General features: G+C 41.7%; 1 protein-coding gene across 2 annotated transcripts; it reads right to left on the bottom strand.

Annotated features, from left to right (window-relative positions):
- Nucleotides 1–554: 554 nt before the first annotated feature.
- LOC139452706 (uncharacterized) lies at nt 555–17,968 on the bottom strand. 2 transcript variants are annotated; one of them, XM_071234273.1, is made up of 8 exons: nt 17,905–17,968; nt 16,012–16,376; nt 13,249–13,815; nt 12,291–12,364; nt 8,082–8,139; nt 7,310–7,362; nt 5,012–5,123; nt 555–1,471 (listed from the first exon to the last, which is right to left on the bottom strand). In XM_071234273.1, the coding sequence occupies exons 2-8, from the start codon at nt 16,370–16,372 to the stop codon at nt 1,389–1,391; spliced, it is 1,308 nt and encodes a 435-aa protein (XP_071090374.1). In that variant the 5' UTR covers nt 16,373–16,376; nt 17,905–17,968; the 3' UTR covers nt 555–1,388. The 2 variants fall into 2 exon arrangements, with proteins under 2 accessions (XP_071090374.1, XP_071090375.1); XM_071234274.1 differs by lacking the exon at nt 17,905–17,968 and adding an exon at nt 16,925–16,971.

Raw genomic sequence — 17,968 nt, 5'->3', positions numbered from 1 at the left:
TTCCAGCTACGCGTGTACAGGTCTGTTACCCATGTCTAGTATTTGACGGATCTCACACCAGTATCTTACCCGGGTATGCAACATCCTCCTCTCATCAATCAGGCAACATGGCTAAAACCGTCAAAACATTTGGAGCTAATTGCATGTATTCATATTTGGATTTGTTCTAAGTGTTATTGTCAACTTAATGCCTGTATACAAGATTGTACTGGATCTGCGGCCGTACTAGACACCGCGTCTCATGTTCTGCACACAGTTTGTCGTACCGCGGACAAAAGTACATGTCTGCCTTACAAGACGTGAATATTACACAAGCCAGTAAACGCATTGTCATGGATCTTGGTTGTGTCAGTTGGTGTTGTGTCAACTATATTACAAGGTGCGGATCTGTTTAAATATAACGTAGTGTTGGTATACTAATATCCGCCCACTTCACTCAGTATCAAATCCGCAGGACTTAATGATCTCCATTGAAACCTTTTTTTGATGAAAGGCGTTATTATAACACCGTTCAATGAAATCTACCCCGAAGACCACAAAACAGTACACACAGACACGCTATAGTTTACAAATAGGATTTATCAGCGAAATATATAGTCACATAGTCACCATCTCATATTTATCGAACCCAATTTGTAATAGGTGAGGTGAAATGGGGTTTAACTTCGCGTCCAAGATTATTGCACTTATATAGCGACGTGCATGTACGTGTGTGTGTGCGTGTGTGTTAGTGTGTGTGTGTAGGTGTGTGTGTGTAGGTGTGTGTGGCTGCTTGTACTAGTCCGGACTGATGCCAATCTATAGTGTTAACCCACTGTTATACCATGCTGCAGTTTAGCATGAATCCCCCACTCAGACACAGTATACTTGTTTTAGCCCCTTAATGCCGAGCGCCAGACAGGGTACCACAAGTACCATCTTTGAACGTCTTTTGGTAAGACGCGACCGGGAATCGAACCCCGAACCTTCCGCTCTCCGGGTGGACGCTCTACCACTAAACCATGGAGGCGGTCACAATATGTAATAACAATAACTTCTTATATAAATTTAGATAACATACACATATCTGATATCGAGCGTGATAGATATATCCCCATCAGGGCTTTGGCACATGACTGGGCATTAAAGCATTGCTGCTGTTAATTGTGCTGTCTCGCACATTCCAATGACACGAATAGTCCGAGAGATACTTTACCCATGTTTGATTTGATTATGCAATACCAGTGCTGACCTGACACGAATGAAAAGTTTGACATCTTTCCCTCATAAATCTTCATTCATATCTCAGTCCCGACCCGTGATCCAATCTGCATGATTTCTGAGACCTCTGTCAGTGACCTCCTTGGGCCTCTGACAGTCTTCGTCTCACTCAAGAACAGCAGAAGTATTTAGTTCCGCAGCAGCTTCTTCCTAAGTCTCTTGAATATATTCCCACTTCTTTTCTTGGGTTTGTCATCCCCTGGATTCCATTCTGGATGGAATAAAAAGAAATTACAGCCACTAGACTCTATAACTAATTTCTATAACGGAGGATGTATATACCAGATCCCCTGCAACCGTGGCCACCAGTACATAGGAGAAACCCTCAGACCCCCCAACACCAGACTCAAAGAACATCAGCCCTCTGGCAAGAAACTAGACCTAAAATCCGCTATTTCAGAACATATCCCCAAGAACCAAGACCATAACATCATGTGGGAAGACACGAAAGTCCTGTCTACCATCAACAACTAGCGACAAAGAAAAGTTCAAAATTGCCATTGACATCAGGAGACACCAGCCAGCCATGAACCGTGACCAGGGAACATATCTGCCTAGTGCTTGGGACTTATTGCTCTGATCTTTGCCAATTATCCACCTGGCTTCAATTTGCCTATTGCTATTTCTATTCTTTTACCTATTAGTGCTAATTACCCCCGGCCTCCATTATCCAGTGATAATTTGAGTTCTGACTTCCAGTTGTCCATTACTATCAGCGCTAAATTCTGTAAAGCGTTTGCTTCCATTGTCTATTGCTAATCACCTATCAGCACCAATTATCTGTTGGCTTTCCTTGTTAAGTTTCCACCTTTTGTTATCTTATTACTTTTGGTGTTCTTACATGTACATATCAACGTTCTTTGTCTCATAGCATTCATTCACCCGATTAAGGAGTAAGCTTATACTCCGAGACGTTGTGTTCATCATTATGAATCGTAAAATAGCCTATGTTGGGCAACCAATTGCCACGTATAGTTGCTTTGGCCGGCTACCTGGGGCCTGGTAGTGGTAGTTGCTTTGGCCAGCTACCTGGGGCCTGGTAGTGGTAGTTGCTTTGGCCGGCTACCTGGGGCCTGGTAGTGGTAGTTGCTTTGGTCAGCTACCTGGGGCCTGGTAGTGGTAGTTGCTTTGGCCAGCTACCTGGGGCCTGGTAGTGGTAGTTGCTTTGGCCGGCTACCTGGGGCCTGGTAGTGGTAGTTGCTTTGGCCAGCTACCTGGGGCCTGGTAGTGGTAGTTGCTTTGGCCGGCTACCTGGGGCCTGGTAGTGGTAGTTGCTTTGGTCAGCTACCTGGGGCCTGGTAGTGGTAGTTGCTTTGGCCAGCTACCTGGGGCCTGGTAGTGGTAGTTGCTTTGGTCAGCTACCTGGGGCCTGGTAGTGGTAGTTGCTTTGGCCGGTTTCCTGGGGCCTGGTAGTGGTAGTTGCTTTGGCCAGCTACCTGGGGCCTGGCAGTGGTAGTTGCTTTGGCCGGCTACCTGGGGCCTGGTAGTGGTAGTTGCTTTGGCCAGCTACCTGGGGCCTGGTAGTGGTAGTTGCTTTGGCCGGCTATCTGGGGCCTGGTAGTGGTAGTTGCTTTGGCCAGCTACCTGGGGCCTGGTAGTGGTAGTTGCTTTGGCCGGCTATCTGGGGCCTGGTAGTGGTAGTTGCTTTGGCCAGCTATCTGGGGCCTGGTAGTGGTAGTTGCTTTGGCCAGCTACCTGGGGCCGGGCAGTGGTAGTTGCTTTGGCCAGCTACCTGGGGCCGGGCAGTGGTAGTTGCTTTGGCCGGCTACCTGGGGCCAGGTAGTGGTAGTTTCTTTGGCCGGTTACCTGGGGCTGGGTAGGGGTAGCTGACTTTGGCCGCCTATCTGGGGCCGGGTAGGGGTAGCTGACTTTGGCCAGCAGCTGTAGCTACTTTTGGCAGCGTGGTAGTTGTCAAGCACTGGTAGCGTTTAACGTTGGTGCCGGGCAGCGAAAGCCGTTCAAGGCCCGCAGCGGTAGCTGCTAATCGCCGCTGGCAACGGTAGCTTTTCAAATACCCAACTAACAGCTTAGTAGTTTGCCGGGCCGTGCCTCTCCTTTTGCATCACGCGATAAATTCTCTTCCTAATTTGCATATAGTTTTTTGAAGATCAAAATAAAAAAATTCGTTTGAAGTTTTGTTGCAGCTTAAATGACAATCAACTCTTTTTTTCTAATCTGCATAACACAGGAGGGAAAGTGAGTAACCTTTTAGAACACCGTATTGTCTGCAACAGATTGTGATATCGAATAAGTAACATTTGAAAGCTGGCATGATGTGCGAATGTAACTGAAATAATTAACACAATTAATAATCGACACAATTGTTGGTGACACTGCTATGTTCTGAAGACGAGTATTAATATATCTAATAGATCAAATACAATCATGGGGCAAGTCAAATTATGATTGAGCATGAAGGTTGAATGGAGACACATTTTACAACATTTTAAATATATACTCATACGCAAAAGAAACGCAAGTGGTTTTAAGCAAATAGGTAACAACACGGAAGCATAAATTGATACGAGTTTTAGCATGTAGTGAAGCCTGATGGTGTTATCAATATTTTTGGTTGCATTTCGGAAGCCCCGAATAAAAACGCAACATAAAAACCGAATCGCCAAAACGCACCATTTCAATGAATAGTTGGTATCATGCACCCATTTCTCGCGAAATCGAAAATTCACGAACTGTAGTGGGTATAAAACTGTGGCCGATTCTTGGACCTACCACTCCTTGGTCAACAATGCTACGCCTAAATCAAATTCAGAGAAGCCAGGCTATCGGACGTTTTGAAGATGGAGAGTCTGTCCAAGATGTTTCACCGTTAACTTAACCACAATTTACCGTCTCCTGCATCGATACAATGCTACACAGACCACAGATGACCTTCCTCGGAGCGGTCGTCCTAGGGTCACCACACCTCGACAAGATCGGCAGATTACCCGTTAACACCAGCGACATCCGTTCCTAACTGCAAGTGAAAGTGCTCGACACACCATAGGAACACATAATCGACACATTAGCCGGGACACTGTGATCCGACGTCTCCGTTCCAACAACCTCAGATGTCGCCAACCAGCAAGTCGTCCTGTTCTCCAACCACGGCATCGACAAGCACGACTTCAGTGGGCACAGGGTCATCACAATTGGCGTCATCGTGAGTGGAAGCGTGTCATCTTCTCTGATGAAAGTCGCTTTTGTGTCTCCCATGCAGACGGAAGAGTCAGAATTTGGCGGCGTCGAGGTGATCGTTTCGCTGACAGAAACGTTGTGGAAAGGGGTCCATGGGGTGGACCTAGCGTCATGATATGGGCAGGGATTGGACTTAACACGTGTGGGATGAGGTTCAAAGGCGTCTGCACAATGTGCGCCCAGTCCCTACAACTGCCGATTAACTACGCATAGCTGCTCTGGATGTGTGCAGGAGGATTCCTAGGGCCTTCACAAATCGTCTGATCCATTCAATGTACAGGAGATGTGTGGCAGTGATCAATGCTAATGGTGATCACACCAGGTATTGACTGACATTTTGGGTATTGACCCGAAACTGTGTAAGCTCTTAACATTTGAAAAAACCCAAATATGTCATCTGCCTTTTAATCCATTAAACTGTCTTCAGTCAAATTTTGCCAATCTTGCCCTATTAGTATTTCTTGTCTTTACTGTTGAAAATAAATAACATGTATACTGCATACTCGACTTGCGTTTCTTTTGAGTGTGAGAATATGTTGACCAAATCCAAATATACCACGTGTTTTATTGAAGTTTGTTCTCCAGACGCGTTCGCCCCTATTCCCGTACATAGCTGTGTCATGATGGAGATCGTGGGAAGACCAAAAGTGGGGGCGACTTCTGTACTGCTGAAACAGACAAAAAACACGATCATCATCTGCGGCAAATACCAGGAAACTGCTATGTGGAATCATGTAGGTAATATGTTACTGTGATCTTCTGCAGAGAGGAGACGATTTGATTTCCAGAATAGTCCATGTTGGAGCAAAGTTATTACATACATGCATAAACGCACGCACGCATGCATGCACGCACGCACACACACACATGAAAGCAGATACATGTATGTATAACCTTTTAACCTTTGAACATTTCTTGGTCAAAGAATGTAAAATGCCGCGAATGTGTGTCCTACCCGCGTTGGGATGATGGAAATAAGTAACCATAAACATGTATAGATTGCTCCTAACACTGTTCATGCTGAATATCGGCACTTGGAATACCAGCGGTGCACTGTACAGACGCCAGTACCTTGAAAATATAGCTAACAAATGATTCATATTCTCCAGAACTAAAAAAAAACAAAGAAAAAATGGATTATAGTGCCCTTTGGGCAGAAGGCATGCTTCACCGAAAAAAGCCTCAACCCAGCCCACCAAGGCTAAAATCGAACAGAAAAGACAAAGAATTGTCTCACCAGAGTCGAAGACACAAGAGAATAGAAAACCACGAACCAAATGGGAAAAAGGAGTCTTCACCACAGACTTCTCCCAAGATCCCAATAATAAGATCCCAACAACTCAAGATATTGCCAAAGAGCTGAAGGTTATGTTGTTGTCAGGGACAACCTTACAGGGTCAATTGACATGCCCAAAAGCATAATCGAAATCAAACAAAAATGGGCTACCCCAAAGTAGCTAAGTAAGTCCAGGAGCGCTTTACAACTGGACAAAAACTCACTGACGACCAGTTTTATCAACTGTCCAGCTAAAAAGAAAATCGCTCAACCAACAATCCCGTCGGCGTTCAGGATCAAATCAATGTGCACAACCAACACAGGAGTAGTGATACTCACATTACTAGGCCAGTCAGTCCCCAAACACCTTAATTTAGGTGGTAAGGACATAGAAACTATGCCATACAGGAAAAGGCCATCCCAATGCACAAACTGTATGCTCTATGGACATACAAAAAACATCATGCAACCAGCCACTCAAATGCAAAACGTGCTCCCGAGTTTATTGCAAAGAAAACGGCAACACGTGGTTAACAAACACGTAGAATATGAGGAAAACAGATGTAAAAAAAACCTGAACGTTTTACGGGCAATTTCAGACACATCTTGGGGCACATCGAGGGGCACTCAGCTGGACCTCTACAAACCACTTGTCAAAATTAGACTATGGTTGTGAGGTCTTTCACTCAGCATCCAATAATGTCTTGAGCCGCCTCGACAGAATACAATACAAAGCCCTAATGCTGGCCACAGGTGCAGCAACAGGCACCTCACTAGAAGCACTACAAGTAGAAACAGGAGAACTCCGATTGAAACTAAGAAAAGAGCAGGCAATATTATCGTTCTGGGGACGAACATCAATCCTCTCAGTGGAGAAGATATGGCAAGACAAAAACGACCGAGATGAAGCCGCAGCTCGGAAAAAGTCCCCCACTAAAGCCCTCTGGGAAATTAGTACGAGAACTCATCCTAAGTCACAATTGTGATGACATTCAGCCACCAGCACTTGACTACAAAGGATTACACCCTCCCTGGACAACTCCCAAAGTTGACACCGCTTTAACATCAGAAGCCACTGCCACACCACCCTCTTGAACAAGTACAAGACACCTGGTTGGACACCATGGATGAGACACCTGAAGTTCCTTGTGCGTAGGGCTTCAAAGACTATACACAACTGCATTGAGGACTGTGCACATGACGAAGTATAACTTGTGACATTGCTATGTGGTATAACCCCTATTGTAGAGAATATGAGCCCTGACAGCTGGGCTGAATTCATATCTTCAGTATCACGAGACAATGATCTATCTGTAGACAGTATATCTCATACCAGGATCAAGACATGTAAATATTCAATTTCTCTGCATGTTGTTCTTGGAAATCATTCATTCATTCAATACAAACACATGTACATACATATGCACGCACACATACATACAATCATACATTGTATTGTAATGCTGTGTAAAGATATCACAATCTATATATCTTAAAACATAATTAGTCACAGAACAAAACATCTAACATAATCGTCTATTGAGATCCATGATAAAATTTACACAAACATGTACTTACCTCCTGGCCATCCTGTTGTGACAGGAAAACTTTGCTTTTTATATCCTCTAGACCTAGACAGTATTAAATAAGGTCCCTTAAGTTAACAAAAACACTGTGATTAAATGGCAATAACATTAATTTAAGGGAATTATGCGAAGAAAGCATAACATAAGTAAACTGGGGATAGGTACAACGAACATACAAATGACAACATATCTTGCAATTTTAAAAAAGAAATCTGTTCACCAGAGCAAATTTTACTTTAACTACAATGTCAATAATATGAGAATTATGCGACGTATGCAAGCTTTACTAAACTTGTTTGTGTTAAACCTGTTGTAGTTTATTTGTTTGTTTGCTGTTTAACGCCGCATTTAGCAATATTCCAGCTATATGACGGAGGTTTGTAAATAATCGAGTCTGGACCAGACAATCCAGTGATTAACATCATGAGCATCGATCCACGCAATTGGGATACGATGACTTACATCAACCAAGTCAGACCACCCGATCCTGTTTGTCGCCTCTTACGACAAGCATAGTCGCTTTTACGGCAAGCATGGGTTGCGAAAGACCTATTCTACCCTATTTGTGTTGCATCAACAAGTACATATCAAATGTCAGGGCCAGAGAACAACCCGTCTCAATTATCCGCCGAAACAGATTGGGCGTTAAAGGCAAAGTACGGAGCTGCCCATTTCGTTTTACTTAAAGGCCTTCAGTAATGACTATATCATTCCTACAAATATGTGTTGGGTATCCACGTATGTTGATGGATTAATATACTTACTCTTGGAGATGTTAAATATGTCATTCTTCATTTGAATGATTTTCCGTCCTTGTGCGTCCTGTAAGGAGCAACATAAGTCTCAATACATGCATCCAACACACAGACAGATGTGTAACAGAAAGATAGCATCTATACACACAACCAACACACAGACAGATGTGTAACAGAAAGATAGTATCTATACACACAACCAACACACAGACAGATGTGTAACAGAAAGATAGTATCTATACACACAACCAACACACAGACAGATGTGTAACAGAAAGATAGTATCTATACACACAAACAACACACAGACAGATGTGTAACAGCAAGGTACGTGTCTATACACACAACCAACACACAGACAGATGTGTAACATCAAGATAGTATCTATACACACAAACAACACACAGACAGATGTGTAACAGCAGGATAGTATCTATACACACAAACAACACACAGACAGATGTGTAACAGAAAGATAGTATCTATACACACAACCAACACACAGACAGATGTGTAACAGAAAGATAGTATCTATACACACAACCAACACACAGACAGATGTGTAACAGAAAGATAGTATCTATACACACAACCAACACACAGACAGATGTGTAACAGCAAGATACGTAGCAATACACAGACAGATGCGTAACAGCAAGATAGTATCTATACATACAACCAACACACAGTCATATGTGTAACAGCAAGATACGCGTCTCTACATACAACCAACACACAGTAAGTTGTGTAACAGCAAGATACGTGTCTATATATACAATCAACACACAGTAAGATGTGTAACAGCAAGATACGTGTCTATATATACAATCAACACACAGTAAGATGTGTAACAGCAAGATGCGTGTCTATACATACAACCAACACACAGTCAGATGTGTAACAGCAAGATACGTAGCAACACACAGACATATGTGTAACAGCAAGAAAGTATCTATACACACAACCAACACACAGACAGATGTGTAACAGCAAGATAGTATCTAGACGAACAACCAACATACAGACAGATGTGTAACAGCAAGACACGTATCTATACATACAACCAACACACAGTCAGATGTGTAACATCAAGATACGCGTCTATACATGCAACCAATACACAGACAGATGTGTAACAGCAAGATACGTAGCAACACACAGACAGATGTGTAACAGCAAGATACGTGTCTATACATACAACCAACACACAGACAGATGTGTAACAGCAAGATACGTGTCTATACATGCAACCAATACACAGACAGATGTGTAACAGCAAGATACGTGTCTATACATGCAACCAATACACAGACAGATGTGTAACAGCAAAATTGTATTTCAAGCTGGGATATTATCGAAAAAAGACGTTGTTACAAGGTGTGTTATTATTTGGTTATATGATGTATCTATATGTAAGATAGTATCTATAAATACAACCAACACACAGACAGATGTGTAACAGCAAGATACGTATCTATATATACAATCAACACACAGTAAGTTGTGTAACAGCAAGATGCGTGTCTATACATACAACCAACACACAGTCAGATGTGTAACAGCAAGATACGTAGCAACACACAGACATATGTGTAACAGCAAGAAAGTATCTATACACACAACCAACACACAGACAGATGTGTAACAGCAAGATAGTATCTAGACAAACAACCAACATACAGACAGATGTGTAACAGCAAGATACGTATCTATACATACAACCAACACACAGTCAGATGTGTAACATCAAGATACGCGTCTATACATACAACCAACACACAGACAGATATGCAACATCAAGATACGTGTCTATACATGCAACCAATACACAGACAGATGTGTAACAGCAAGATACGTAGCAACACACAGACAGATGTGTAACAGCAAGATACGTGTCTATACATACAACCAACACACAGACAGATGTGTAACAGCAAGATACGTGTCTATACATGCAACCAATACACAGACAGATGTGTAACAGCAAGATACGTAGCAACACACAGGCAGATGTGTAACATCAAGATACGTGTCTATACATGCAACCAATACACAGACAGATGTGTAACATCAAGATACGTGTCTATACATGCAACCAATACACAGACAGATGTGTAACAGCAAGATACGTGTCTATACATGCAACCAACACACAGACAGATGTGTAACAGCAAGATACGTATCTATACATGCAACCAATACACAGACAGATGTGTAACAGCAAGATACGTATCTATACATACAACCAACACACAGACAGATGCATAACAGCAAGATACGTGTCTATACATGCAACCAACACGCAGACAGATGTGTAACAGCAAGATACGTATCTATACATGCAACCAATACACAGACAGATGTGTAACATCAAGATACGTATCTATACATACAACCAACACACAGACAGATGTGTAACAGCAAGATACGCGTCTATACATGCAACCAATACACAGACAGATGTGTAACAGCAAGATACGTAGCAACACACAGACAGATGTGTAACATCAAGATACGTGTCTATACATCCAACCAATACACAGACAGATGTGTAACATCAAGATACGTGTCTATACATGCAACCAATACACAGACAGATGTGTAACAGCAAGATACGTGTCTATACATGCAACCAATACACAGACAGATGTGTAACATCAAGATACGTGTCAGACAGATGTGTAACAGCAAGATACGCGTCTATACATGCAACCAATACACAGACAGATGTGTAACAGCAAGATACGTAGCAACACACAGACAGATGTGTAACATCAAGATACGTGTCTATAAATGCAACCAATACACAGACAGATGTGTAACAGCAAGATACGTGTCTATACATGCAACCAACACACAGACAGATGCGTAACATCAAGATACGTAGCAACACACAGACAGATGTGTAACATCAAGATACGTGTCTATACATGCAACCAATACACAGACAGATGTGTAACAGTAAGATGCCTGTCTATACATGCAACCAACACACAGACAGATGTGTAACAGCAAGATACGTATCTATACATGCAACCAATACACAGACAGATGTGTAATATCAAGATACGTGTCTATACATGCAACCCACACACAGACAGATGTGTAACAGCAAGATACGTAGCAACACACAGACAGATGTGTAACAGCATGATACGTATCTATACATACAACCAACACACAGACAGATGTATAACAGCAAGATACGTGTCTATACATGCAACCAATACACAGACAGATGTGTAACAGCAAGATACGTGTCTATACATGCAACCAATACACAGACAGATGTGTAACAGCAAGATACGTATCTATACATACAACCAACACACAGACAGATGTGTAACAGCAAGATACGTGTCTATACATGCAACCAATACACAGACAGATGTGTAACAGCAAGATACGTAGCAACACACAGACAGATGTGTAACATCAAGATACGTGTCTATACATGCAACCAATACACAGACAGATGTGTAACATCAAGATACGTGTCTATACATGCAACCAATACACAGACAGATGTGTAACAGCAAGATACGTGTCTATACATCCAACCAATACACAGACAGATGTGTAACATCAAGATACGTGTCTATACATACAACCAACACACAGACAGATGTGTAACAGCAAGATACGCGTCTATACATGCAACCAATACACAGACAGATGTGTAACAGCAAGATACGTAGCAACACACAGACAGATGTGTAACATCAAGATACGTGTCTATACATGCAACCAATACACAGACAGATGTGTAACATCAAGATACGTGGCTATACATGCAACCAACACACAGACAGATGTGTAACAGCAAGATACGTGTCTATACATACAACCAACACACAGACAGATGTGTAACAGCAAGATACGTGTCTATACATGCAACCAATACACAGACAGATGTGTAACAGCAAGATACGTGTCTATACATGCAACCAATACACAGACAGATGTGTAACAGCAAGATACGTGTCTATACATGCAACCAACACACAGACAGATGTGTAACAGCAAAATTGTATTTCAAGCTGGGATATTATCGAAAAAAGACGTTGTTACAAGGTGTGTTATGATTTGGTTATATGATGTATACGAAGGGTTAACTCACATATCTCGGGGTAAATTCTTGGTGTTAACATGTGTTATAACCACCGGTTTCCACGCAATATATGCGTATACAGAAATGATGTGATCGCAATGCCCTACCTTGGGCTTGGACAACCAGTAACGGAAGGTACTCGCCCCTGAACTTCTTGTCATGACGCCTGCAGGGTGGTCTTCTGTATCGATATTGAAGGAAAGATGACCAAATAGTAATATGTTATACAAAAATTTATAGCTAAAATGGATAGAATTATCATTAAACCGCCCGCATGTTATCAGAAATGAGCGGGCCACTGCAACTTGATAATGCCCTCATATTGCTTGACGACGGGCCATTTTCACGCCCGTTGTTAGGTGGCGTCATAGGATAGGGATAGGTTGAATAGTGACGTCATCTGGTTTGTTCTATGACGTTTTCATATTTGTACAAGTAGGTCAGTGACATTCGTGTTGATTCTGCAAATGATAATGCCAAAATAGCGTTACCCTTATAGTAACTTCGTTTTAAATTCAAGTAAGTCTATGGACAGATGAAGTTGAAACGCCACCAATGATAACCGCTGAGTTTGTTCAAGGCGTTCGAATCCAGATGCTAATACGGTCCCTTCAGTTTTATGTAAATGTGTTTCGCCATTATTAGATATAGTCGAGTGAAAGTCATCAATATTTGTGAGAAAACGATGTGAAGGAAAACTAACAGGCGTGTATTTCAACAAAGTTCCTCAATATTAAACCTTACGTTCAACGTTGCAGGAACGGTTTTGAAATTTACTTACATTTTTTTCTGGTTTGTCTTGAATTTCCTCAAAACATATATGAATGTCAATGCAGTGCTGACGGCAAAGTTTATGAAGACTAGTGGCTAACCTCAACTGACATATAAGATGTTAATTACACACTCGAGAAATCAGGTCTGTCAGAACATGAAGATATAGTTATGGAATTCTGCTATATGAAATGAATGTAAGGTACTTATATTGAAAGTGTACATACAATGTCATTATTGTTGTTAAGTAAAAGGGCCCTAAACTATGTATAAATATATAAAGTTCATGCCTACCAACGCTGATCCTGTCGCATCTGCAGATAAGGCGTTTGTCGTCTCCAAACATGTCATGAAAATGTTGAAACTTTGACTGTAGGGCCTCTATTGCAGCAATGTCTAAATCCTTCTCTTTGATAATATTCCATTTCTTTTGACTTGAAATCGCAGGGTTCTTAAGGTCTTGATAAAAGCGGACAGGTATAGTTTTGTTATGAAACATAAGCTTTGCAATGCGACTTGGATCGATTTGTGTGACAACTGTACATGCTGCACATTGTTCGCGGTATCCGCAAGCCAATTCCCGCATAGACTTCGACAATCTCCTTCCAAGATCAGGGTTAGTAGCTTTAATGAATTCAGTCACACATTTTATGTTTTTCTTTGGTGATGTTGTAGAAAGGATCTCAAGAACACGTTGGTTCCTTTCTCCGTGGAACTCGCATTTCTGAATGTCCTCCTCGTCAGAATCACTAAGGAGGTCATTCTGAGCCATGACGTCGAGCAGAAGTGTCCCCCTTGTGTTCAGACATGCCATCAGTTCCTGGTGATGATGGGAAAGTGCAAGGTGGTAGTTGTGAGGACCTGTAAGAGTAAACAAAGGCAGATTCAAACAACACTCACAACTGATTGGGACAGGGTTGTTCAAGTCGTCTGTGGTGCCGCAATTCGCCGTGCAGAGTTGTGTCCCTTATTCTCAGATCCGAACTGATTAGGATTAAGGGTTTGTTAGTACCACACCAGTGATTCTGGCTTTCACAAGAGTGGTAAACGTGTAAGACTTTTATAGCTATTGATGAAACTGAAATACTGCTGAAGCGACGTCAAATCCAACTCATAATTCTATATACCACTGACAAATAATAAGGGTGTTGATGAAAAGAGAGTGAAGATATAATGACGATAACGTACGTAAAATTGATTTCGGGCGTGTAGATCAATATCTAGTGTGTCCACCTTGTGAGTGATACTTGCACGACACCTTTATGGCAGACGTTTTTATTAAGTTATGGTTGCCCTTGGTATTGCCCGCCATTCCGCCTGAATAACTACCCATAGCTGGCCCACGTTGGCGGGTCTCTGGCGTACACTCTCCGCCCGTGAACATCCCACAGATGCTCACACCATGATACCACCGCCTCCATACCGATCATGATCAAGAATTGGTTACCCTGGCATACCGCTCGCCGCTATGTCGACAACAATTCTGTGCAACGGAGGCTAAAACTTGATGTAAACATGGTCTGATGCCATTGGCGCAAAGCCCATCCCTTGTGTTGCCGAGCCCATCCCAATCTCTGCCGCCTGTGGCTAGCTGTTAGGGCTACACCCTACACGGGACGCCTTGGTTTCAGGCGTGCTGCATGGAGCCGGTATATGTCGAAAATCGCTTTCCTGTTATTGCAAGGACTTCTGTATTGATAAAAGGAACATATTTGAATCAATTGCGGAGTGCAATTAATGGAATGAGACGATCTTGTCAAGGTGCTGTTGCCACGTCCAGTTCTCATTGCAATTCCACATTACGCCATTTTGTATGTTCATTGAGATACTGTCTCGGAGCCATTGTAAGCGTGCTCTTAGAAATTCCCATCTCTCCCATTTTCTACTGCTTCTAAAATATTTGATTCAAAGATTGCCCCTGTTCTTTATTATGACTCAGAAATTTGGGGATGTGCCAATAGAAAAAGCATTGAGAAGGTTCAGAGTAATGTCTTTAAAAATGATCTTTCCGTTGGTAAAAGAACATCAACAAATGCAATTCTAGGAGAGCTGGAAGAATATCACTGTGTGTACACTATTACAGTCGTTGTATTAAGTACGGGTGTCGTTTACCTGTTACCATATGTTAAACGTATTTGACGAAACTAACTGGGTTTCTTCTATAAGACAATTATTGTATCAAACTGGGTCTTCATATGTGTGGTTGTCACAGGATTGCGGCGATATGAAATGCTTCATGGTAATATTCAAACAACGATGTAAAGATATAGAATTTCAAAACTGGCATTACAAAATCTCAAATTCTTCTTTCCTTGATGTTTATTCATCTTATAAATCACTACTCGAACCAGAAAAATATCTATCTACTTTAGCATGTGAAAGAGATCTTCTTAGAGCTTCATGTAAATTCCATTGTTTAAGCCATAATCTAAATGTACAGAATACTCGATTTAATACAACCACAGTGTCATCGTTTAGTTTATGTGTGAAATGTAACCGCTATGAAATAGAAAATGAATACCATTTTCTGTTAATTTATCCTTTGATAAAAGTAGTAGAGAAAATAATTTAATTCCAAAATGTTACCATGTGCAACCATCTGTCCCTAAATTTATCAGTATTCTATCTACCAGAAATGATTGTGTTATTAAAAACCTGTCCATATATTTAAAAAGACATTTACCTATGTAAACACAAATGTCCAAAAAGATGAACGTTTGCTGTAAGAAAATGTGTGCATGTGCATAGTTTATATTATTCCTGTAAATACACTCTGGGCCATATGGCCTTCTTTCATGAATAAGCCTCTTCTTCTTCTTAGCTCAATTAGCGATTGTGAGTTCCCTACACGCGCACATACATGAAGGGAAATTTCATTGTGTTTACACGTTGCGTTAAGACGCAACACCACAGTATTGTAAATGTACTCACACAAAACAGCTACATTCAAATTATTTGTTCCCTTAATTTCTCTCGGTAGTAAATTGTCAGTATTACATAGCCAGTTGATGTGAAGAATACCAAAACAATCTAAAACACATTGTTAGTTTCCTCTACCTGTTTCAATTTTCGCATCATTGTCAGCATCTGTGAGAGGTTCGTAATCCGGTGTATCTTCGCAACTTCCTTCAGACATGAAGGCCTCCATCAGCCTGTCTTCAGACCCGAGTAAATCCTTCTCCAGAATCCTCATCTGATCTTCATTTAAACTATGGAGGTTTGCTCGGCTGCAGGACAGCCTGACTCTATCCTCTAGCAGCTGAAGGCCACGCCGAAACACCCGCTCAATGGCCTTGCACTGTAGAGAATCTGGGACAAGGCATTGTGCAGTGAACAGCAACTCTTGTACGATATATTTGACATACGATCCCCGGATCCGCACGATCGGGTTTACCCGAATTTGTGACAATGTATCCATGTATCTGGAAAGCCAAGTGAGGAATAAACAAACACCGAACAAATCAAGTATGGTTGAGGACTTTTTCTGTAGAACTCTAAACCGATGGTGCGCAAATGTATCGATGATTCTGATTGTGGACACCGTCACCAATGAACAAGGGAGGTAGATGTGATGCAGTTACTTAAACATTTGGTTTAAAGCGGCGTAAAAAGTAACTCACTCAATGAATCGTGTATCGGATATTTGTTTAATGAACCCAGTTGTAAATGTTGCAGGCATCACAGGCATCCGCAGGCCCATTCATTTATGCGTCGATACAATCAATCCGTTGCATGGTAAAAGGACCTGATGTAATAAACTCTTTGTAGGTTAATGATGAAATGTTTTATATGGAAGCAAAACATGTATATGATGGCTTCTTTTTCTTGATGGGACGCATGTAGCTGCTATTTAAAAGAAGTTAAGAATGACAGTACTTCCTTTCTTTGCAAATGTTTTCTGAAAAGTAACTATTAATGGGAAGTCAAGCGATATTCAGTATCAGGACTGTTGTGTGTGTTCCGGGTTTACCTTCTTATTCTCACGTAATGTCACGTGCATGGCCCCTGTCGAGTAGTCACTATTCCCGGCTACATCATCACAGAGGTGTTATTGAATCTGGGAGTTCTGGGAAGTATATGTGTTTAGTCTCCACTAGGTGGCACGAGGAGGTGTAAGAAAACGTTTCCCCACACCTTGCAGAATTTCATAATTCCATTGTGTGAACCATCGTATGTTTACAGGTTAAAAAAGGCCAAAGTCCCATGTTTCCAGTGTAATTCAAGTACGCGTTTGTTCCCCTTGACGGCGTACATGCACAGCAGACAGCATTAAACAGCATGGGTGTGCCCACCCTTCATACTATGTAACAAGACAAGTGGGTCATGATATCATACCTTGGAATAGCACATATAAACCCGCCCTTCCGGATTGCAGTGACATAGAACACACATAAGGACACATCTACTTGGTAAATGCGTTGGGTGATTTCAAAATGGAGACATAACAAGCCTTCTCACATTGTTTCGATGTTGGTGACAAGCGAACACTTTAACACCAAGGCTACGAAGAGTGGCGGGTTTATATATGCCATTCCAATGTATGATATCATGACCCACCAGTCTTGTAATATAGTATAACGGGTGTTTAATGTTGTCAGAAAGTGTCTGTTGTGTATGTCGCCGTCAAGGGAAACAAACATATACTTGAATTACACTGGAAACATGGTGTTCCTCAAGAACACATGTGAAACAAGGGCCACCTCAATTCATACATATGTACTCTGAATGATATGTCACAAAACCTCGTCCATGACATGCTTTTCTATTTTACAATGGGCTACACCGGCATTTCAGTATTCCAGTAGTATTGTCTAACCAGAATGATAGTTCACGTAATAAGCAAAGTCATAATTATTTTAAAACATGACATAGACTGCATGTTCATATAACATGCTACATGTATCCGTCCCCTTGAATAGCCGTCCACCCTTACACCACCCATATACTTACCCCGGCCACTGTATACGCCTGCGGAATAACTTGTCACTCTGTCCGTCAGTGTGGTAAGGATAAC

The sequence above is a fragment of the Haliotis cracherodii genome, unplaced genomic scaffold, assembly GCF_022045235.1.
Source record: "Haliotis cracherodii isolate W230 unplaced genomic scaffold, xgHalCrac1.p SCAF_9, whole genome shotgun sequence".
In the NCBI taxonomy this organism is placed as follows: domain Eukaryota; kingdom Metazoa; phylum Mollusca; class Gastropoda; order Lepetellida; family Haliotidae; genus Haliotis; species Haliotis cracherodii.
Note: the sequence above shows the minus strand (reverse complement) of the source record. Positions and strands in the feature narration are given on the sequence as shown.